This window comes from Alosa pseudoharengus, unplaced genomic scaffold (assembly GCF_046254945.1).
Source record: "Alosa pseudoharengus isolate Yale_2024_CS ecotype anadromous, Long Island Sound unplaced genomic scaffold, YU_APseudo_1.1 YU_APseudo_1.1_scf_23, whole genome shotgun sequence".
In the NCBI taxonomy this organism is placed as follows: domain Eukaryota; kingdom Metazoa; phylum Chordata; class Actinopteri; order Clupeiformes; family Clupeidae; genus Alosa; species Alosa pseudoharengus.
The window spans coordinates 9,737,773-9,758,066 of NW_027468685.1; the positions used below are offsets into that span (position 1 = coordinate 9,737,773).

The 20,294-nt window shown below is 41.3% G+C and overlaps 2 protein-coding genes across 2 annotated transcripts in view; both read left to right on the forward strand.

Moving 5' to 3' along the window:
• Nucleotides 1–20,294, forward strand: part of LOC143140458 (ras-related protein Rab-25-like) — a 230,825-nt gene that overhangs the window by 89,310 nt on the left and 121,221 nt on the right. The window lies entirely within an intron of this gene.
• lingo4a (leucine rich repeat and Ig domain containing 4a) lies at nt 10,030–11,781 on the forward strand. The gene has a single exon (XM_076301367.1). It carries the CDS (start codon nt 10,072–10,074, stop codon nt 11,779–11,781), a length of 1,710 nt encoding a protein of 569 aa, XP_076157482.1. The 5' UTR covers nt 10,030–10,071.

Genomic DNA, 20,294 nt, shown 5'->3' on the forward strand with positions numbered 1-20,294 from the left:
ATTTGGCTTACCTTTGGCCAGCATACAATAGGCCGTAGCTTTAGTAGTGCAGTGCGAATCAACAACATATGCCGTGAGGTTTTCTCTCCCTCAATCACTGGTGACCTCTCTGCAGTGAATTAATACAAGGGTTCATCTAGGATTAGCATTAGAGTAATCAAATTGTTTTACCTTTGACTCCATGGAATTGGTGGGCTGTTGCTGAATATCAGCAGTTATAATGATTGTACAGAATTGAATAGAACAGAGCAGTAATAATAATAATAATAGCCTACCAGCGTGTGAGTGAGATATTAATATATAATATTTAATACTTTATTTAATATCTTATGCTGGGCCTGTTCCTAAAATGTAGTTATTTATGCTTTAAATACAGACATTTGCTGGATCATTTTGCTTGTGGTTTTTGTGTTGTTTTGTCTGGTCTTCTTTGTAGTGAACAAGTAACTTCAAACCATCACTGTATGCTACAACAGCAAGAAACATTTTGACACTGAAGTGAGAGAAGGACAACATGTCAGTTCACCAGACTGCATTGGGATGAATTAATAGTTCATGTTCTAATGGGCACCACACACACACACACACAAACACACACACACACAGCCCTTGCCGGCAAATTAATCGACACATGGCACATGGTACATGTTCCCTGTCTGCTTTCCTCTGTCGGCACGACAACACTGACCGATGGGCCTCCCCCCTCTGGGTCGGCCATGCTGAGCTCAGCACATCGCGGCACGTCTGACGTGAGGTGTGCATCCTCCGCAGAGCACTCCTGCAGGGGGTCCAGATGGCTTTTTATTCAGACCCAGCCTCTTTTTTCCTCTCTTTTGTGACTGTGCTGTTTTGAGTTGCTATTAACGCAACTGCCTGATAATTATCAAGCGAAGTCAAGTCAAGTTTGTTGTAGCGCATTTCATACACTGGGGGTCATTCAATGTGCTTTACAGAAACAAAAGCAAAGAGATAATGACATAAAACAGTCTCTGATGACAATGAATCTCAAAGTTATTCACAGAAAACATATTCATTGTTCTGAGTACTAGAATGGGTAGAATGAGGTAAATGCAGATGCAAGATGCATTTCAATGACTAGAGGCCTGGCGTTAAAGCCTTTTCCTAGTTCAAGTAGGCCTATGAAGAAATCTGCATTGCCAGGAGAGGCAGCTGGTCTACTGGTCTGTGAAGTGCTCAGTTGACCTTTTGATGTCTTTGCAAAATCTTTGTTGTTGCCTGGGTAATTGCAGAAAGGGAACTCAGACAATGTATAGAGGAGAGGGCAATAACTATAGGCATGACATTCACAGTGAACAGAGTGAAGTAGACAAAAAAGCAAAAACGCCAAAAGAGAGGAGAAAAAATGAAGAGAACTCATAGCGAATAACTCATAAGAACTCAGCAAATGTCACCAGAAGGTGTTATGATTGAAATATCTGCTAATAGGGTAATGTCACTGTAAGTATGTGTTTGTTTTAGCTTTAGTCTATCTTCTCTGGCAGGTGAGTTTGACAAAGTGAACTCTCTAAACACAACATGCCTCATCAGAGTAAAGCTCTTTGCATGAGTAAAGCAACCTTTGCATTTCCTCCAGACCCCCGATACACATTGCCAAGTTTTCACTGGCTATTATCGGTCTATCTCTTCTCACATTTTTTGTCTGATAAATACACACATATAGGCCTACACACCAGTTTGTAGTTGAAATAGAAAAGCCTTTGGACATTGGTTGGCTCAGTAGCATGTCTGTCCATCTGCCTTACGGTGACTCCGACACACTCGGTGAGGTCAGCGTCCTTGAAAAGCCCAGGCTGGCTAAATACACGGTTGGCAAAACGACCTATTACGCTCCTGCTATCATAACATTTCTGTGGAAAAATGATAAGTCTGCGCACCAGGTGTAGAGAAACTGCTTCAATGAACAACAGAGGAAATAAGCATTGTCAGAGTGTATTGTCCACAGGGATTGAAAGACATTGGGTGGGATCACATGCTCCCAGTATAAGATCATAGAAAAGTGGGATCACATGACTTCAGTGGAGACGTATGGCAGTGCAGCAGTATGTATGTTATCAAAAGTAAGTACCATGTTACATTCTCAGGCTGGACATTTGACAGGGCAAACAGGAAATGTTTATATTTCACAGCGGAACAACGGTTTTACAGTTGGATTTGTGTTTTACAGGGCTTTGTGTTTTACAGTTGGATTTGAGTTTTAAAGGGCTTTGGCACATTTTGCCCTACTGTGGTATTGTTTTTGAACATGTTTGACAGACTGTAATAGAATCCTCAGGGCTGTGTAAAGCCAAATAAAGTCTTCAGAGAAATTTTCGGTTTATTTTACATTATTTTTTATAAATACTATAATACGATCATATTTTGCCAAATCATATTCGTTTTTTATTATTTGGTTCAGATCATATAGACCTTATAGACCCCAATTCTCAGTTTATGATTTGTGTTTCAGCTGATGAAATCCTGTTGCTGCAATGCCAAGGTCATGAGTCAATCTCAAGGACAGGTGGCAGCAATATGAAAGCTTTCTTTTAGAATATTATTAAAGCTGGCTGACTTTGCATCATGATAGCTGCTGTATCAGGGGAATAGATGTTCTGAGAAAAGAATCTCATTCTCAACAGAAAAAGTCATTGTAATCTCACTGTATTAACAGGAAACTTTAAGACACATTGGTATCTTGCTGCTGGTAGTTTTAGGTATATATCCGCGCACACACACACGCACGCACGCGTGAGAGGGAAGAAAGAGTGTTCTGAGTCTATATTGTGTGACTTCTCAGTGTAGTGTGTTTTCAGGGAAGTACTGTAAATACAAAACAGCTCTACAAAACAATTCTGTTTTTATTTTAATGGTATGCCAGTTAAGTGTTCACACTGCTGATGTGAGTTTTTGTGATGTGTGCTGATTCTGCAGTTTTTTTTTTTTTAATGGTATACGAGTTAGGTGTTCATATGATGATGTGTCAGTTGTTTTTATTTTAATGGTATGCCAGTTAGGTGTTCACAGTGCTAATGATGTCAGTTGTTTTTATTTTAATGGTATGCCAGTTAGGTGTTCACAGCGCTGATGATGTGTCAGTTGTTTTTATTTTAATGGTATGCCAGTTAGGTGTTCACAGCGCTGGTGATGTGTCTGTTGTTTTTATTTTAATGGTATACCAGTTAGGTGTTCACAGCGCTGATGATGTGTCAGTTGTGCTGATGGACATTTTGTGTTTTGCCCGTCAGCACTCGCTCATTGATGATGCTTAATCACGGTAAGAATTGCTTTAAGCTGCCTCTGTTGACGAAGATGGCAACACCTTAAAGTAAAGTGATGAAGCCTCAACTCAGCCAATGCATGTTATTATCGCAACCAGTCATTTTTTGTTATTTTCATTTAAAATTATGCCTCTCTGAGACTCTTTGCACAGCTTGAAATAAGGCACTTCATCAAAACAGTCTGCTTCTCTGAGTGTTGTGTTATGCTGCACACCAGAGCTTCTCATTGGCACACTCCGGTTCCTGCAGGTTTTTAGTGACTCCACCGCGTATCTGTCCCTAGCCCGCTGTGCCAGTGCTAATGTGTGACTGCAGCACAGTGGTTGACGGCGGCCAGCTGCATGTTAGTCAGACGGAGCTAAATTTGGCCAGATCGACACCAGAGCTGAGAGCTCAGGGTGTCTTCCCGATAGCTACAACAACAGGACAGAGGGTCTAGCAAAATGCAAAGTTATGTAGATGACAGATATGTAAAGGACATGTTAAAGTTACTTTAACAAGTTTATATTCATAATTAGGTTTACTTGTTTTAAGTTTTTGAGAAATTATTTGGTTACACTTTACTTGATAGTATCGACATAAGAGTGACATGACACAGTCGTGAACGTGTCATAAACAAGTCATAAATGTTTATGAGATAACGCTTCTGTTATTAAGTGACATTCGTTTTTTGTCATAACAAGTTAGGGTTACGATAGGGTTAGGTTTAGGGTTAGGATTAGGGTTAGGGTTCATATGTCATGACAGTGTCATGTGTTCATGACAGTGTCATGTCACTCTTATGTCGATACTGTCAAGTAAAGTGTTACCAATTATTTTATATAATTGACATATATTATTACTGAGCATAGTATATTGAGCACTGATGAAAGGAATGTAGATATGAAAGAATATTTTTTTGTAATGGGATTTCTATTTTAGCATTATAAAATAACAACGTGTAGTCTGCATGCCTGCTATGCTTTGCACTGTAACCTGCAAAAATGAGACCACATTAAAGATATCCAGTGACAATAATCAAATTGAAATGCGAAGACCCTGCAGTCTGAACTGCTTAATAGCAGAATGCCTGTAGTGGTCAACAACAAATCCTCCCACAGGGGCGTTTCACCCAAACCTCTTTTTACTGACAAGATAAGAAATGTCAATCAAGGGTCACCATGGTACTCAGTCGGGTGGTTGGATAAGACCAGAGCTACTGCAGCCAGAGGACACGGGATTGAGCAGGTCTGGAGGGAAGGAGGGGGGGGGGGGCAAGATTGGACAGGGATCCAGACTTTTCAGCAGCCATACGGAGACCGGATATCATCCAGTTGTTTACCTATTACATAATATTTATTTTTTCATTCAGAAGACTTAGAAATAAAATGAATTGAATGAATGTGTTTTTAACAACAGCAGAAATTATAACACTCTTGTCCCTCCCTGTACTTTATTTTATAACATTTATTTATCTTTTCATGTGTTTATAACATAAGATGTACATCATTATTAATTAACATTTAGGGGCCTCCTCTTTATGTTTGGAAAATGCTTACTTTGGGGCAGCCGTGGCCGGTTAGCGCTTCGGACTTGTAACCGGAGGGTTGCCGGTTCGAACCCCAACCGGCAGGCACGGCTGAAGTGCCCTTGAGCAAGGCACTTAACTCCTCACTGCTCCTCGAGCGCCGCTGTTGTTGCAGGCAGCTCACGGCGCCGGGATTAGTGCTTCACCTCACTGTGTGTTCACTGTGTGCTGAGTGTGTTTCACTAATTCATGGATTGGGATAAATGCAGAGACCACATTTCCGGTAACGCTTTACGGTAAGGGTACATGAATTATCATGAATTCATGCATGAATTCATTCATGAATTCATTCATGATTTATGCATTACTTCATTCCTTTATATCTATGAATCATCAGGAATTTACATGAGTTCATAGTCTCTCATTAATGACCTCATGCATGAACAACACATCAACTAAAGCATTCGGTACAATGGGTACATCATTATGATTTATAATTTCTTAAGCATGATCATCATGATTACATGTATGTCAGGTTAATTACTCATGAGTCCATCATGTTTGTGGCCCCTCAACTAAAGTGTGAACAATGCCATGTGAGAGAACTGCACAAGTTGTGTTCAAATCAGAATTTGAGTAGTGATGACTACATTTTTGGCAGAAAAAGAAATCATCATGATCATTCTTAATAAATCATAAATCATAATGATGTGCTCACCATAGCCTACTTAATGCTTTAGTTGATGTGTTGTTCATGTATGAGGTCATGAATGACAGACTATATGAACTCATGTAAATTCCTGATGAAGGAATGAAGTAGGCCTAATATTAATTCATGCATAAATTCATGATAATTCATGTACCCTTACTGTAAAGTGTTACCAAATTTCCCTCACGGGATCAAACGAGTATATACTTATACTTACTTATACTTATCATTTAGTTCCAACTAACTCTGTCTCTGTTGATAAGCAATTTTTGTGTTTCTGGATAATCAATTTACCAATTTTACGCCTCATAACCCATGCTAATTGTTTACTTCAGCGTGCAGATATCAGTAAAATATCAGAACATGGTTTAACCATTAAATACGGTCAAAAACAGGAGTATTTGATTAATAGAACAAAATAATAAATGAAATATCGTAAACGTGCTAGATACCAACCATTTCGTTCGAAAATTCTAAAACAACGATGTTTTTTAATACTTCAAAATAACATTTGCTACATTTTTCAGTAGCCATAGGTGTGTAGATTTGAACAAAATCTAGTTTGGTTCTTACCGGGGCTTTTACTGCCTGAAATATCCGATTTTGTTTACCACGCTCAGAGTTTAGTGCTGGGCTACGGTGTACATTTTAGGACATCCTCAGCTGTCAGACTCAAGTGTCAGACATCAGATGAAAAGGCATCAGGTCTCAGGAAAACCGCTGTCAAATTTACGTAATTACACAGTCATGTGTCAGACATCAGATGAAAAGGAGTAGGTCTCAGGAAAAGCGGAGTCAGACTAAAAGGTCTTAGATAAAAAGTTATCAGAGTCAGGTTTCAGACATCAGATAAAAAGGAGTCAGGTCTCAGGAAAACCGCTGTCAGAAAAAGGGGAGTCAGACGAAAAGTTCTCAGATGAAAAGTTATCAGTCAGGTCTCAGAAAAAGGGGAGTCAGACAAAAAGTTCTCAGATGAAAAGTTATCAGTCAGGTCTCAGGAAAACCGCTGTCAGTGGAAACGGAGTCAGACGAAACTTTCTCAGATGAAAGGTTATCAGAGTCAGGTTTCAGGAAAACAGCTATTTCTCTTAACTGGTACAACAAGCACATTTATTTATGATATAATAGGCTACGAAATAGTTGTTTTCTGAAAGCTAGTTCACTCGTGTAGGCTAAAATAAACCCACGTTTAGTCCTCCAGTTGCCATGGATACTACAAACAAATTCAGCTGAAGAATCATAACCAAAGATTCTAGAACAGAGCTCCGCTCTAGAATCTTTGATCATAACGTAGCTTGCAGAAAACAACTAGAATTCAATTTCGTATTAGGCTACAGGGAAGCGTTGCATCTGCTGCAACAAAGCTTCCACTATAATCAATGGAAATAGCTACACCAGACGCGCGTACCACTCTTAAATGTTTGTATGCGTTGCAAAAGGAACACTCCTGGTGTAGCTTCCCTTACAATAGGCTAGGCTATCACAAATACGTTTGGTTTGGTACAGCAAGCAAACTGGTACAGCAAGCAAACATATTTGTAATATAATCATAGACTGTATGGATATAATGCCAAATAGTTTCTTTCTGCAAGCTAGTTTGAGCACTGTTCAAGCTAGTTCATGTGATGTGTTATGGTAGCCTCATAGACATATAGTCATACTCAATTCTAGTTCGGGGCGGGACTAAGTTCGCTTTGGTTCGCACCTATTTTTTACAGTCTATGGTTCGCACCCAGGCTAGTGTTATGGATCTTCAGCCGAGTTTGTTTGTAGTATCCATGGCAACGTGGGTTTACTTTAGCCTACACAGGAGTTAACTAGCTTTCAGAAAACAACTATTTCGTAATATATCACAAATAAGTTTGCTTGTTGTACCAGTTAACAGAAATAGCTGTTTTCCTGAAACCTGACTGATAACTTTTCATCTGAGAACTTTTCGTCTGACTCCGTTTCCACTGACAGCAGTTTTCCTGAGACCTGAATTTGATAACTTGCTATCTGAGAACTTTTTGTCTGACTCACTGTGTAATTCCGTAAACTAGCGGTTTTCCTGAGACCTGATGCTTTTTCATCTGATGTCTGACAGCTGAGGATGTCCTAAAATGTACACCGTACTGGTGGGTATAGGCTACTTATTCCTAACCTTTCTCACTGCACATCAACGGTTAACCCGAGAATTCTCGTCGTCGCAATTCAAAATTCTATTAGCTGCTAAGCTCCAAACTGATTTTTGGTTTGTTTTGTTTTATGTATTATGTCTTCTGATTTTGTATGTCTGTGCACTAACATACTGTATTGTATTGTTCTGTTGTTGTTTACATTATTTGCAGGTTAGTCACAGTTCAGAAAGGACTGGCGCGTTGTGAAACACTGTTGGTTATGAGAAGCTGCAGCCACTCGGCCAATTGGTAAGTTCTTTCAACCTCTACAGAATCTGTTGATTTTTAAGTTGTGTTAGGTATGGTTTGCTTTTGTGTTTCACCTCTGGTATAGATTGACCTTGCTGATAAATTGCTATAAATTCAGTATCACATGAATTAATGTTGGTCAGGTTAACCTTTAGGTAAAGTCTGGAAATGTTTATGTAACAGGTTGAAAATAAACAAACAAGTCTAGACATAGAAATGTTCAGGGTTAGAGGATAAAGACATCACTATTGTTTTTTCTAAGCCCACCGCTTGTTTGTGACATTTCACCCACTGGCTTTGCCTCCTGCTTTAACAATTGTGCTAAGTAGCAAGCCAGACTGTTGACACTCAGTACGTGGGATAATGGTGTGCTCGTTGTCTCCGGAGTTTCTCATGCTATGCGGGATTGCTCGCCTTTAATGCTTTGTCCATGGGGTCTCTCAGCTCAGATGAAACCCCAGTTCCTTCAGAAATGTCAGCCCATCCATTCCAAACTAGTGTTATGAAGTGCTTTTAGGCCTACTTAAAGGAGACAGTAGTGGTTAGGAGCCTAGCAAGGTTTGAAAGAAACTGAAAATTGAAATTTGACACTTTCAAGACCCTGACATAAGACCTAAACACTGTGACTATGTTTCAAAAAGTGAGAGTGCTTTCAAAGCCTATTTGAAATATTAAGAGACTAATATTTCAGATGGGTGTTAAAGTGCTTTCAGTTTAAAGTATTAAGAATTATTGGGTGCTAATTTGAATGATGGGCGAAGAGCAAAGTCAGTCAACAAGCAAAGTGTGTCGTGCATGAACTAAAGCTATCGCATGCCCCCCCCCCCCCCCCCCTCCCCCCGATGCTTAAAATTTTACCTTTAGGTAGACTTTAGACTTTGCACTTTATGGTAAAGCATGTCAAGTTGTGGCTTTCTATTTGTGATACACTGATATTATGTGTACTCTGATACACTGATATTACTGTTCTCTGACCAAGGCTTTGAACCGGTTCATGGGACGAAAACGAAAACCAGAAACAATTTATAGATTGCTAGGAACAAAAACGAAAGCATAAACTTTACTTTTTTCAATGTTCTGGAACAGAAACATGTATTTGAAATAATGGTAACCGGTTAATAATGTTATTTTTTTGTTTTTTATTATAACGATTAAAATATTTTCTGCTTCATAACTGGTGTAGAGTTTGCATGTCTAAATGGTGGACTTACTGGCTGCAGGCAGTAAACTGTGAACTGTCTCTAATCTACGGAACTAGCTTGAGTTGCTGCAGCCAACAGTTAGAGCTTCCAGGCAGCTACAGTGCTACACTCTGGGGGCAGAGCTAGGTAAAGCTAGGTAAAACAGATTGTTTTCGTAATTTTTTCATACCGACAGTAGGCCTTCTCGGTGACCTTGAGAAATGGTGAAAAATCACCGGCTTTCTCCTTTAACCTTAAAGTGAAATGTGTCTCCCTATTTTCAACCAGAGGAGGTAAATATTGTGCTGTGTACCTTGGTCTTAGATATCAACTTAATTAATGTTTGAGTCTATCATGTAAACTAGAACTATCTTGAAAACTGTTAGCTAGCTCCATGCTCTATTAAGCTATTGTAGGCTGTTTAGTAGCCCTAAACATTTTTGTTGTTGTTTGACAATAATCAACCTTGCATAAACAACCAATGTCTTCATTTCTGTATACAGAAAAAGGCTAAATGCATAAAATGGATGAGTTTACAAGGACAGATTGGATACTCCAATGTGACATCAGCAAAGAATATTGAGTAAAATATCTAGGCCTATTAGCAGGCTAGACATTTGTATGCTATCCGAAAATTGTCATGTCACATAGCCCTACATGGAACGTTATTAACCGTTTTTTTTTTTATTTGGTTCTAACCGGTTCGGGAACAGTAATTTTAAGGTGGAACGCAAAACCAGAAATGTTAAAATACTGATTCTGCTTGTAACGAACCAAATGAAAACATATTCTGGTTTGAAGCCCTGACTGATACACTGATATTACTCTGCTCTGCCCCCTACAGGCAGGTCCCCAGATGTGTGTGGAGGTTGCTTTCTGGTGGGCGGTGTGCTGGAGAGGCCTCATCCTGTGGGCAGTGGGGCTAGTGTCAGTAGCCGACTCCCTGTGGCCCTGCCCCCTGCGCTGCGATTGCTACTCCGAGGTGCTGATGGTCAACTGCTCGTGGCGCCACCTAGCGTCCGTGCCCGAGGGAATCTCCGGAGACTCGCAACGGCTCGACCTCTCGCATAACCGCCTCAAGGCCGTCGGCCGCCGGCAGTTCTCAGGGCTCGGGCAGCTGCGGGAGCTGGACCTGAGCGACAACATCCTGACCATGATCGAGGTGGAGGCGTTCCTGGGGCTCCAGAACCTGCTCACGCTGCGGATGTTCCGCAACCGGCTAAAGATCATCACCGTGGGGGTCTTCTCCGGGCTGCCCAGCCTGCGGCTGCTGGACATCAGCGAGAACGAGATCCTCGTCTTCCTGGACTACACCTTCCGCGAGCTGGCGCACCTACAGCAGATGGAGGCCAGCGAGAACGACCTGGTCTTCATCTCCCAGCGCGCCTTCGTTGGGCTGGCCAATCTCCAGGAGCTCAACATCGACCGCTGCAACCTGACCGCCATCCCCACGGACGCACTCTCGCAGCTGAGTGGCCTGGTCAGGCTGCGGCTCAAACGCCTGGGCATCACTGCCTTGCCCAACAACTCCTTCCGGCGCCTGGGGCGCCTGAGGGAACTCGAGGTGTCCCACTGCCCCTGGTTGGAGTCCTTGGCAGGGAATAGCCTTTTTGGCCTGAACCTGACCTCTCTAACATTGAGTCACTGTAATCTAAGTACGTTTCCCTATGCCGCCCTCCATCACCTGGTCTACCTTCGCTACCTAGACCTTTCATACAACCCCATTACCTCCATTCAAGGTAAACTACTGGGTGACCTGTTGAGGCTGCAGGAGCTGCACCTGGTTGGGGGCAGTCTGCTTCAGGTCGAGCTGCTGGCTTTCCATGGCCTCGCTTATCTCCGCCTCCTAAACATCTCCTCCAATCAGCTTGTGACGCTCGAGGAGGGGGCCTTCCATTCGGTGGGCAACCTCGAGGTCCTGAGGCTGGACGAGAACCCGTTGGCGTGCGACTGCCGTCTGCTGTGGGTGATGCGTCGCCGGCTGCGCTTGGACTTCGACGCCAACCCGCCGACCTGCAACGCGCCCATCCAGGTGCAAGGAAGGTCCTTCCAGGACTTCACGGAGTCCGAGATGCCTGGACTCTTCACGTGCCGGCCGCCTCGGATCTTGAGCCGTAAGCCGCAGGAGGTGAGAGTGGAGGAGGGACACACCGTGCCATTACTCTGCAAGGCGGATGGAGACCCCATCCCCTCCATCTCCTGGCTCAGCCCCAAACACACCAAGCTCTCCCCGACGGGTCGGATACGCATTCTCCCCGATGGTTCTCTGGAGGTGCGATATGCCCAGGTGCATGACAGCGGCACTTACCTGTGCGTGGCGTCGAACGCGGCCGGAAACGACACCTTTCCCGTGAGCTTGCGTGTCCGTGGCTTCCCGTCCTCCGGTCGCAACCGCTCCGCCTCGTACTTCCTGGATGGATGGAGCCTGGTGACGGCACCGACCGCTGTCAATGGCTCGTCGCAGCAGACCAAACCATACCCGTTCGACGCCAAGACGCTGGTGATCGCCGTGACCATGGGCTTCCTGTCGTTTCTCAGCTCCGTGGCCATCTGCTTCGTGTTCATGCTCTTCTGGAGTCAGAGCAAGGGCCAGATCAAGCACACCGCCACCATCGACTTTGTGCCGCGCTCCTCGGGGGGTGGCGGTGGTGGCGGTGGAGGTGCAGAACCCAGCAAGTTCACTATGAAGCTCATCTGAGGGGATCATTCTGATGCTGATTCTGCACTGGGCATGTCTGACAAGGCGGGAAAGAGGACGAGAACGAGAACGTCCCAGTTGGTTCTTTTGGAGAGGAAGATGAATATGATCAGACATCGATCAGAAACATAAAAAGCTCGGGTGGTAGTGTCGCCACCTGGCAATCGGTTGGCCTGGGTTTGATACCCAAACCCACCATTGCGAATCCATGTTGCTTTGGGTAAAAGCGTCTGCTAAATACCTAAACACCAGTCACCTTTACCTTTCAAAAGAGATAGTGTGTGTGTGTGGCAATGCACTGGCCAGTGGTTTCCATAAAGCATCCATGGACCACAGGAGACCATAACATTCATTCATAGCGCTGGTCATGAGCTTAAGAGTCCATACTGCATGTCCATGAGTTAAGCTGGAGGGCTCTACATATGTCTGCCTCGCTCTCCAAATGAGTTAAAGGCTCAGCTCTGAGTGAGAAAAAAACCTCTGTTGTTCGGAAAACCCCTGATATGTCTCTGATCATGGGGAGGATAATAAATGCCTTGGTGATCACGTGACCCAAGCAGTCTGAGATCCCATTGGAGGAAACTGTGCCACAGTCGGAGCTCTCAATGGGGTTTAGCGTCTGTTTGTTTTGCCCAGTGCGTTTTTTATTATGGCAGACATGCACTTCCACAGCCACTGGGTGATGAGATTAAAGATTGGATTTAGATCCTAGGACTTTTATGTATGGAACCGCTCATCTCAAAACAGGACTGGAAGTGTCATTCACGTTTTTTTGAATGAAGTCACGTGTACATGGTTTGTTGTGACAAAAATAGTCTCAACAGGGAAAAAAAAAACATTTCCCTTTTCAAATCACGTGGAGGGAATTGAGAAGCTTTTCTTGAGCTTCTTGAGATTCTTGAGCTTGTTGACAGACAGCTGCAGCAATACAAAATAAACTCTGTGTTCATTTAGATTGTATTGTCCACTGATTGTCCAATGATATACGCTTATACCTTCCAGGATAACATTTTCATTTGGATCAAAATGGTTCTCTTTCTCTAAACACAGAACATTTAATTTTGTTCAGCTATTGATGTGTAATCAGTAATCACACTGGGTAATTCTGCAACATATTACTCTATTCGGCAAGTTCATGTTTTTTTCATAAACTGGAGCTGAACTTAAATATATATGTAATGCATGCTTTTGCTCATGTTACCTTTCACTTCTACAGGCTTAAACACCACACATGTGACACAACAGGCTTAAACACCACACATGTGACACATCACACAACCATTAGTCAAGACTTCATCATTAGCCTTGGCATGCCTATATATCACTAAACATATCCACACATTTGAAAGATCCATCATCACACAAAATATACAACGAATTATTGTAAAGCTCCAGAGGTTTCACAGTCTGCTCTCTGTGGACTATGACAAATTACCTGAGGCTAAATCAACCTTGCTACTCTGTGAGAGGATGTTCTGTTAAATCTGCCCTTTTGGCCCCGGCGGTGTCGATCTCATTCTGCTAAACAAATCCTGTAACCTCCACTGTCCTTTATCCTTTGACTGGACTGACATTCTGATAGTGCTGGAAGGATTTAATCAAAGGTTTTCAAAAGCCATCATCTTAGCATTCTGGGAAATTTGTGTGTGTGTGTGTGTGTGTCTGTATGTGTGTGATAGCAAGAGAGAGGAAGAGAGAGGCTAATTCTCACCAGCTGCCTGCCTGAAGTCCTTAGAGTGTAGGTATTTCTGTTTGTCAGACCATATGAAATTGCAGACCTGAATTGATGATATGTGATATTATCCCACAAAACAATAGAGTTTTATATAAGAGTCATATCTCACTAGTACCAACCACAATAAACCTTAAATATAAGTAAGCAGTGTATTGGATATCAGCTTCTCTGACAGTGAAATATATGAAAAATAATAGGATGCAAGAAAGGGGCGCAAACAAACACTTCATGTCATCATATCCTCCGTTATTGGGAAGATGCAGGGACAAAAGAATGGTTAATGTACAATTATCCTTATAGCCTACATTTTTTCTTTAAGAAAAACAGTCAACAATCAGATGACTAACATCAATATATAAAATACACAGGTGAACTGCCAACTGTTTGATTTGCAATGGCATTCAACAAAAACATCTTGTTTTATTTTCTGACAAGAACTTTTAAACATTTTGATAGCAAACGGCAGTCAATGCATTATGTAACTGCATGTTAGCAATGTTACTGAATGAGTGAAGAATGCATCATAACACGGTTCCTGCTTGCTGGATACAGAACTATTCCTTTATATGTTTCATAACATCTGCCATCTCAAACAGTTGTTTTTTTTCTAATGGGAAACAATAATAAATTGATTTACTGTTTTAAATTATTCAAAAAGAGTAATAAATGTGTTTTAGCTGTTGTATTATTAATGTTCTGTATGAATCCTAATTTATTGTTGACTTTTTTATTACTTCTTTTTTTAAAACATGATAATAAATAAAGACATGAAGTTCATTTAATACTGTGAGTAGCGCCAGTTGATCTTTGTGATCATGCTGAAGGTTAAAGGTAGAATATAATCGGGTGGTGTTCTTCAAAAACTACCTTAAAATTTAACCCAATTGTTTTATAGCAAAAAACCCCTCCAATGCGATAAAGAAAAAAAAGAACATAAAAAAAATATGCATATATATACAGTGTATTTCTATACCTTAAGAGTCCTCTATCACTGTTGGTTTAATGGATCTATTGGACCTATTGCCTCTTTGCATTGCAGAGTGACTGAACTACCAGCATCCGCAAATGCACCAACGACGTCCCAGATTACAGCCGTTTCTGGAGAAGATCTGGCTCTGGTGCGGAGCCAGATTAGGCCGGTGTCCGGACGGGGGTCCTGTTGCTATGGCGAGATGAACATTCTGTGTGATTGCTTTGGCTGCACATCATTGCCAACCCACAGCTTTTAACCAAATCCTCTTTTGATAATGGAGCCGTTACGAAGATAAAAAAATAAATAAATAAACAAACACACCCTTCTCCTTTAAGAGGGGGGCTTAACTATTAAACCACATACATACATATCAAATAGACAGATTATCACTCTAGACTGCAGGGCTGTACATATATGTACATATATGCTACAAAACAATCAGATAGACACCTAATTAAAAAATATGTTTTTGTAGAGTGTAGCCTACAGCATGAGGTATTTGAAACTACATACCGGTCGGTGCTACAGATTTTATGGATTGTGCTATGCTTGTGCTCAGTACTATAAACAAAAAAAGTTAACATACAGTACCTGAGACTGGACTTTGGCCACATGTGTCCATTCATTCACATGGAGATTGTAACAAAAGCCATTACTATAACTGATAATGGTGTTTATGATAGTGATAGTGGCTGTCTGACTATTTGACCTTAATGACCTCCAATGCATTAGTTACTCAGTAATGTACTGTATAGTGCATAACTGGTGGTGTTGGAATGCCGTTCTATTTGCATAAACTACAGTACATCAAGAGAGCTTAGGTTGTTTACAGTTAAGGATTATTATACAAATGGAGAGACAGTGTGCACATTTGACACAAACAAAAGCTGTTTCTACCTGGGAGATTCTTTAGGCTTTCTGAGCTTAATCTTGCTGATGACTTTAAAGAAGGGATCAGTCAGTGGTTTATGTGTGTGTGTGTTGGTGTGTGTGTGTGTGTGTGTGTGTGTGCGTGCAGGGGCGGAGTGGGTCTTTAATATCAAGCTCCAGCGGCCACCTCCCAATTTGGCCTGATTCCTACATTAGAAGGGAAATCCAGGGCTACTTCAAACATATCACGTTCGGTCATCGAAAATCGTAGTAGTCTGTACCCATCTCATAAGCATCTCATAACCTGCATGTCAGGTCATAGTTGGTTGTTACTAAGTTATTACCAGGGTTGTGTGTGTGTGTGTGCGTGCATGCGTGCTTACATACGTGCGTGTGTGTGTATATGTATTGTGAGTGCTTGTCTTCACTAGCTCTTTTTTTGGTGTGTAACTTCTTGTGTGAGTGGCAACTTTAACCTTTGCCACTGAAGTCGGAAGAGGTCCATGTGAGGCTTGAAAGCATAGTTGTCTCTGACCCTGATCCAAACAGGGTTGTATTGAGGTGCAGGGTTGAGTGAAGCAATGGCATATGTCTGGTTTTCACAACAACAACTAGGCCTCTAGCCTAGCTGAAGGCCTTTGAAATGGATGACCCACTCCAAACATGGGCATGTTATGCACGGAGGCAGACTGGCCATCTTATATACCGGGCATTGTCCCGGTTGGCCAATGTACCTTGGGGCCGATATACTTGAATTAAAAAAAATGTAATTGTTATTATTTTTTTTTTTTTAAAACAACAACCTAAAAGCAAGGATAGTCAGCCTCCCATTGGTTAATTTTCTACACACTGACACTAGGCTGGCCCAATCACAACTCTTATCAGGCCACCCCTCCCACATTGGCTCAGAACCAAAATTCTGTGTGCGTGTAAAAATGGATAAACAAAGTGCATGTAGAAGTTGCAGCAGGTCGATGTGGGTGGTGCAAAAATAACACAAATGTAATAGTGGAAGAACTTCCTAAAGCCTCAGGCTTGTCCTCACTCATCTCACGATGCCTTTCTAACATATCCTAATCATATGCCCTTTCTAACATATCCTATTTGTGAAAAGAGAATCATAACACTACAGAACAACCATGTCACGCTACATGCTTTACTTTGCTACTGCAATGATTACATCAAGCTGTTATAGCCCTGTATAAGTAAACGGGAATTGTTATAACAAATAATGACATGGTGTTGTCTATTTTATGATGGAAATGGAATGTTGCCCATTTTCCTCTGTGAAAAAAACCCACACTACCCCCCCCCCCCCTACCCCCCCGCCCTCTCCCCTCCTTGTCTCATCCCCTCTGGTCTCCACTCCCTCTGCAGTGCAGATTAATGCACAGACAGCAAATCCCGTGGACTGCGCGCCAGCGCTGGCACAGCCCCAGAAGGAAAGGCAGATTGAGATTTAGCCTGTGGAAATATGGAGATTTATCTGCTGCACGTCAGCAGATTTCAGCAAGTCCTGCACAAGGGAGCGATCTGAATCAGTTATTCATATCACGGGTTTCAGTCTTCCCCGTTGGTACAGGTTTATATATATATATACACACACACAAACTGTATACATAAAAAACAAAGAACTCTGGACATTATAACGCGAGTGTAGAAAAGTGCATATAATGCATGCACTGTATGTAATAATGGAAATTATATAGGAATAACCACTGTGTAGGAGACAAATCATTATGTATTCTCTATAAACTCAAACTGTTTTTTGATTAGTGTAATTCATGCTATAGTATTCCCATAGATGATTGGATCAGTTTATTTACATTCCCTCTGTAAAATGTACATTTATTCATGTTCACAAACGGAAAAAAATCAATACATAATCAACCATCAAATAATCAATCAAATCAATATAATTGTAATGTGTATACATACATAAATATTTGTATTACCATTATGATAAACATTTAAAGCAAATCTTTATAATAAGTTGTCAACATTATTTATATATTCAATCTCTCACATAAAGATATATACATATATGTATGATTTTTAAAATACACACACACACACACACCACATTCATAAGACACTTTAGAGGGACAGAGTGAGATGTTTATGGCTTAGTCATGGCTGGCTGAAGGGTAGGTCCCTGGGCCTACAGCAGGGCATTAGAATAGGGCAGTAGAATGGGAAACAACCTACTGTACAAGGCAGAGAAGGGCTTCCTTTAGTGCACCACCCTGCACAACTGATCTTAAAGCAACATAATGTAAGAATTGGTATGCATATGCCTTTCTTGTCAATTTTCAATGTACTGGGAGGGTGGTGGGGCGTTGGGTTAAGACCCCCCCAAATGACCAATGCAACTCTGTCAATAATCATATCATCATGAAGTGACAGCCCTCCGCCAATGTTCAACTTAAAGCTCTGTCCCTGTGGGAGGTTAAAAAAACTACATAGTGTTGATTTAAGACAGAAAGCCAAAGAGAGCAGCTAGCAGTCAGACACCGGAGCCTGCATGAATGCAGTGCACTCTGCTTTCAACACTCGATTACTTAGACAACATGATGGTGCTGCACTGCACTTATGTTGGCCCCGGTGTCGGCAGCGCTTTAGTCTGTCCGGAAAGCCATATCAACTCAGGAGAAGAAGAAGAGAAACCATCTAATGTTAAGTTGAATTATCCACTCCATAGAACATCTAGAGTATCATAAATAATGCTGAATGCAATGAAAGAGCTGCACAAATATATAAATAAACAAAGTCTCCAATCATACATCATCATACATTTATATGCATAAATTTATTAGCAACTGAGAAAAAGTTATAACAAATATTTTCTCTGAGGGTATGTTTTGACAGGTTGTCATCATTTTTAAACTTCTGATTATTTGTTGTTGTTGTTGGGAGTGAGGATGCCCTATATTCAAAAGGCTATTTACAGTTTTCATTTGTTTGATTGTTACTTCAGAGGCCTTAGCACTGTCATTCATAAAAGGTTGGCTGAAACCAAAATTGTCCCCCATCAAATAGAAATGAAAACATTTCATTACTCATCAACATTTATTACTCACTCACCACAGATGCTATATACATCAGCTAGTCGATATTGGTTGATTATTGTCATTTAAATTGTATTTAAGTTTTTCGTGAAAATGCAATTTCCAGTCAGTCATTCCCTTCGATCATCACACGTTTGTCCACTCATCCACTTGACATCTCAGTGGTCGTGTTAGTCACTCGCACTGGGGGGGGGAGGGGTTGCTAGTGGGTAATTATGTTGGGGCAAAAATGCTGGCTGTGGTCTGCAGAGCCTGCGGTTTTTCCCCATTCACATACAGAATACCAGCTGGTAACACAGAGTAAGCCCCCACGAGGCTATTACATTGGTTAAACTTTACTTGACAGTATCGACATAAGAGTGACATGACACTGTCATAAACGTCATAAACATAACGCTTTTATTGTATTAAGTGACATTCGGTTTTTGTCATAACAAGTTAGGGTTAGGTTTAGGGTTCATGTGTCATGACAGTGTCATATGTTCATGACAATGTCATGTCACTCTTATGTCGATACTGTCAAGTAAAGTGTTACCATTACATTTAAAACGATAACACAAACGCATCCCACAAATCCTCCTCAGGCCCAAGCACAGTCAAACAACATGGAAATCTAAATAAAACCCATACATAAGTAATGCACTTCTACTCCTTGTTATATTTGAATGGAGACTGACAGTCCTGATGGTGTTGTGACATAATAAAAATGTTAATCTTTGTTGATGCCAAGCGCCGTTTGCAGATGAGGAGGCAGGTTTGTGAGAGAGCAGCTTTGCATGCCAGTTTACAGAGGGAGAGAGGAGTACATGTAAGCAAGTAAGTTTCAATTTATACTGAATTTCTGCACATAAATGAGCAAGGATATGTGAATGTGGAGGTGTTCTTATGGTTGTACATTCAAACATGCAGATAAGGATAACCGTTCTGTTAAAACGATAATTGATGTACATTTTCTTACACAGGAATTTGTATATGCATGTTGAGAGATTCCTTTTGTGATGGTGTATCATAATGATATAAAAGCATAGCTAGGGATGTCACCCAGATAAGCCAGTAGGCAGACACTTATGTGGATTACATAGTATCAAATCATCGAAAGTTATTATGTTATTGGTGCATTCCTAGTAAATATATCACATATGTATATATATATATATATATATATCTGTGTAGAAGTCCTCTTTCCATAAAAGGATCATCATTGTACAAAATACTGTGTTCCCATACAATAACACAAGTACACACACACACATCCTCACTTGCACACCCACACACATACATACACAAACACAAACAGAAAAATGAAAACAAATAGAGAAATTAAATCGTAGATACAAACTTTTGTACAAATGCAGGCCAAGATGTAGCAAGACTATGCAGCCTACTCAGTTGTTTGATGCAATCGGAAAGATGAGATTTTATATAGGAGATTCAAACACTCCTCAGGATGTGATCAGCGTCCTCGTCTCCAAAATCATGACTGAAATGAAAATCGGCTGACGGGAAATGGGGGAAATGTCTCACTGGAATAACACACGTCAGTCCTAGGATAGCCCAAAGACAAGGCGTTAGGATTGGTAATGACAGTTCTTGTTAGTTACTGCTTGAAGGAGTTTGTACAATAGACCAAACCAAGTCTGCCTATTAAAAACAAAAAGTCCCCACGCTTTAAAAGAAAAAAAATAATAAAATAAAGCAAAACATCTGAAACAAGGAAAATGGCTCTTCCATATGTTCTATTAGGCAGGCCGGGGGGAATGACACTTTAGTTTTCCACGTCCAAAAGTGCTCAAATCCAGCAGAAATGGTCCTTGAATGAAATCCTTCTCAACGGAGGTCACGGTTGAGATGAATAGGCTGCTTCTGT

Bases quoted from the DNA above. Each gene is read 5' to 3' on its own strand.
- lingo4a (XM_076301367.1), top strand. From the start codon at position 10,072: ATGGTCAACTGCTCGTGGCGCCACCTAGCGTCCGTGCCCGAGGGAATC.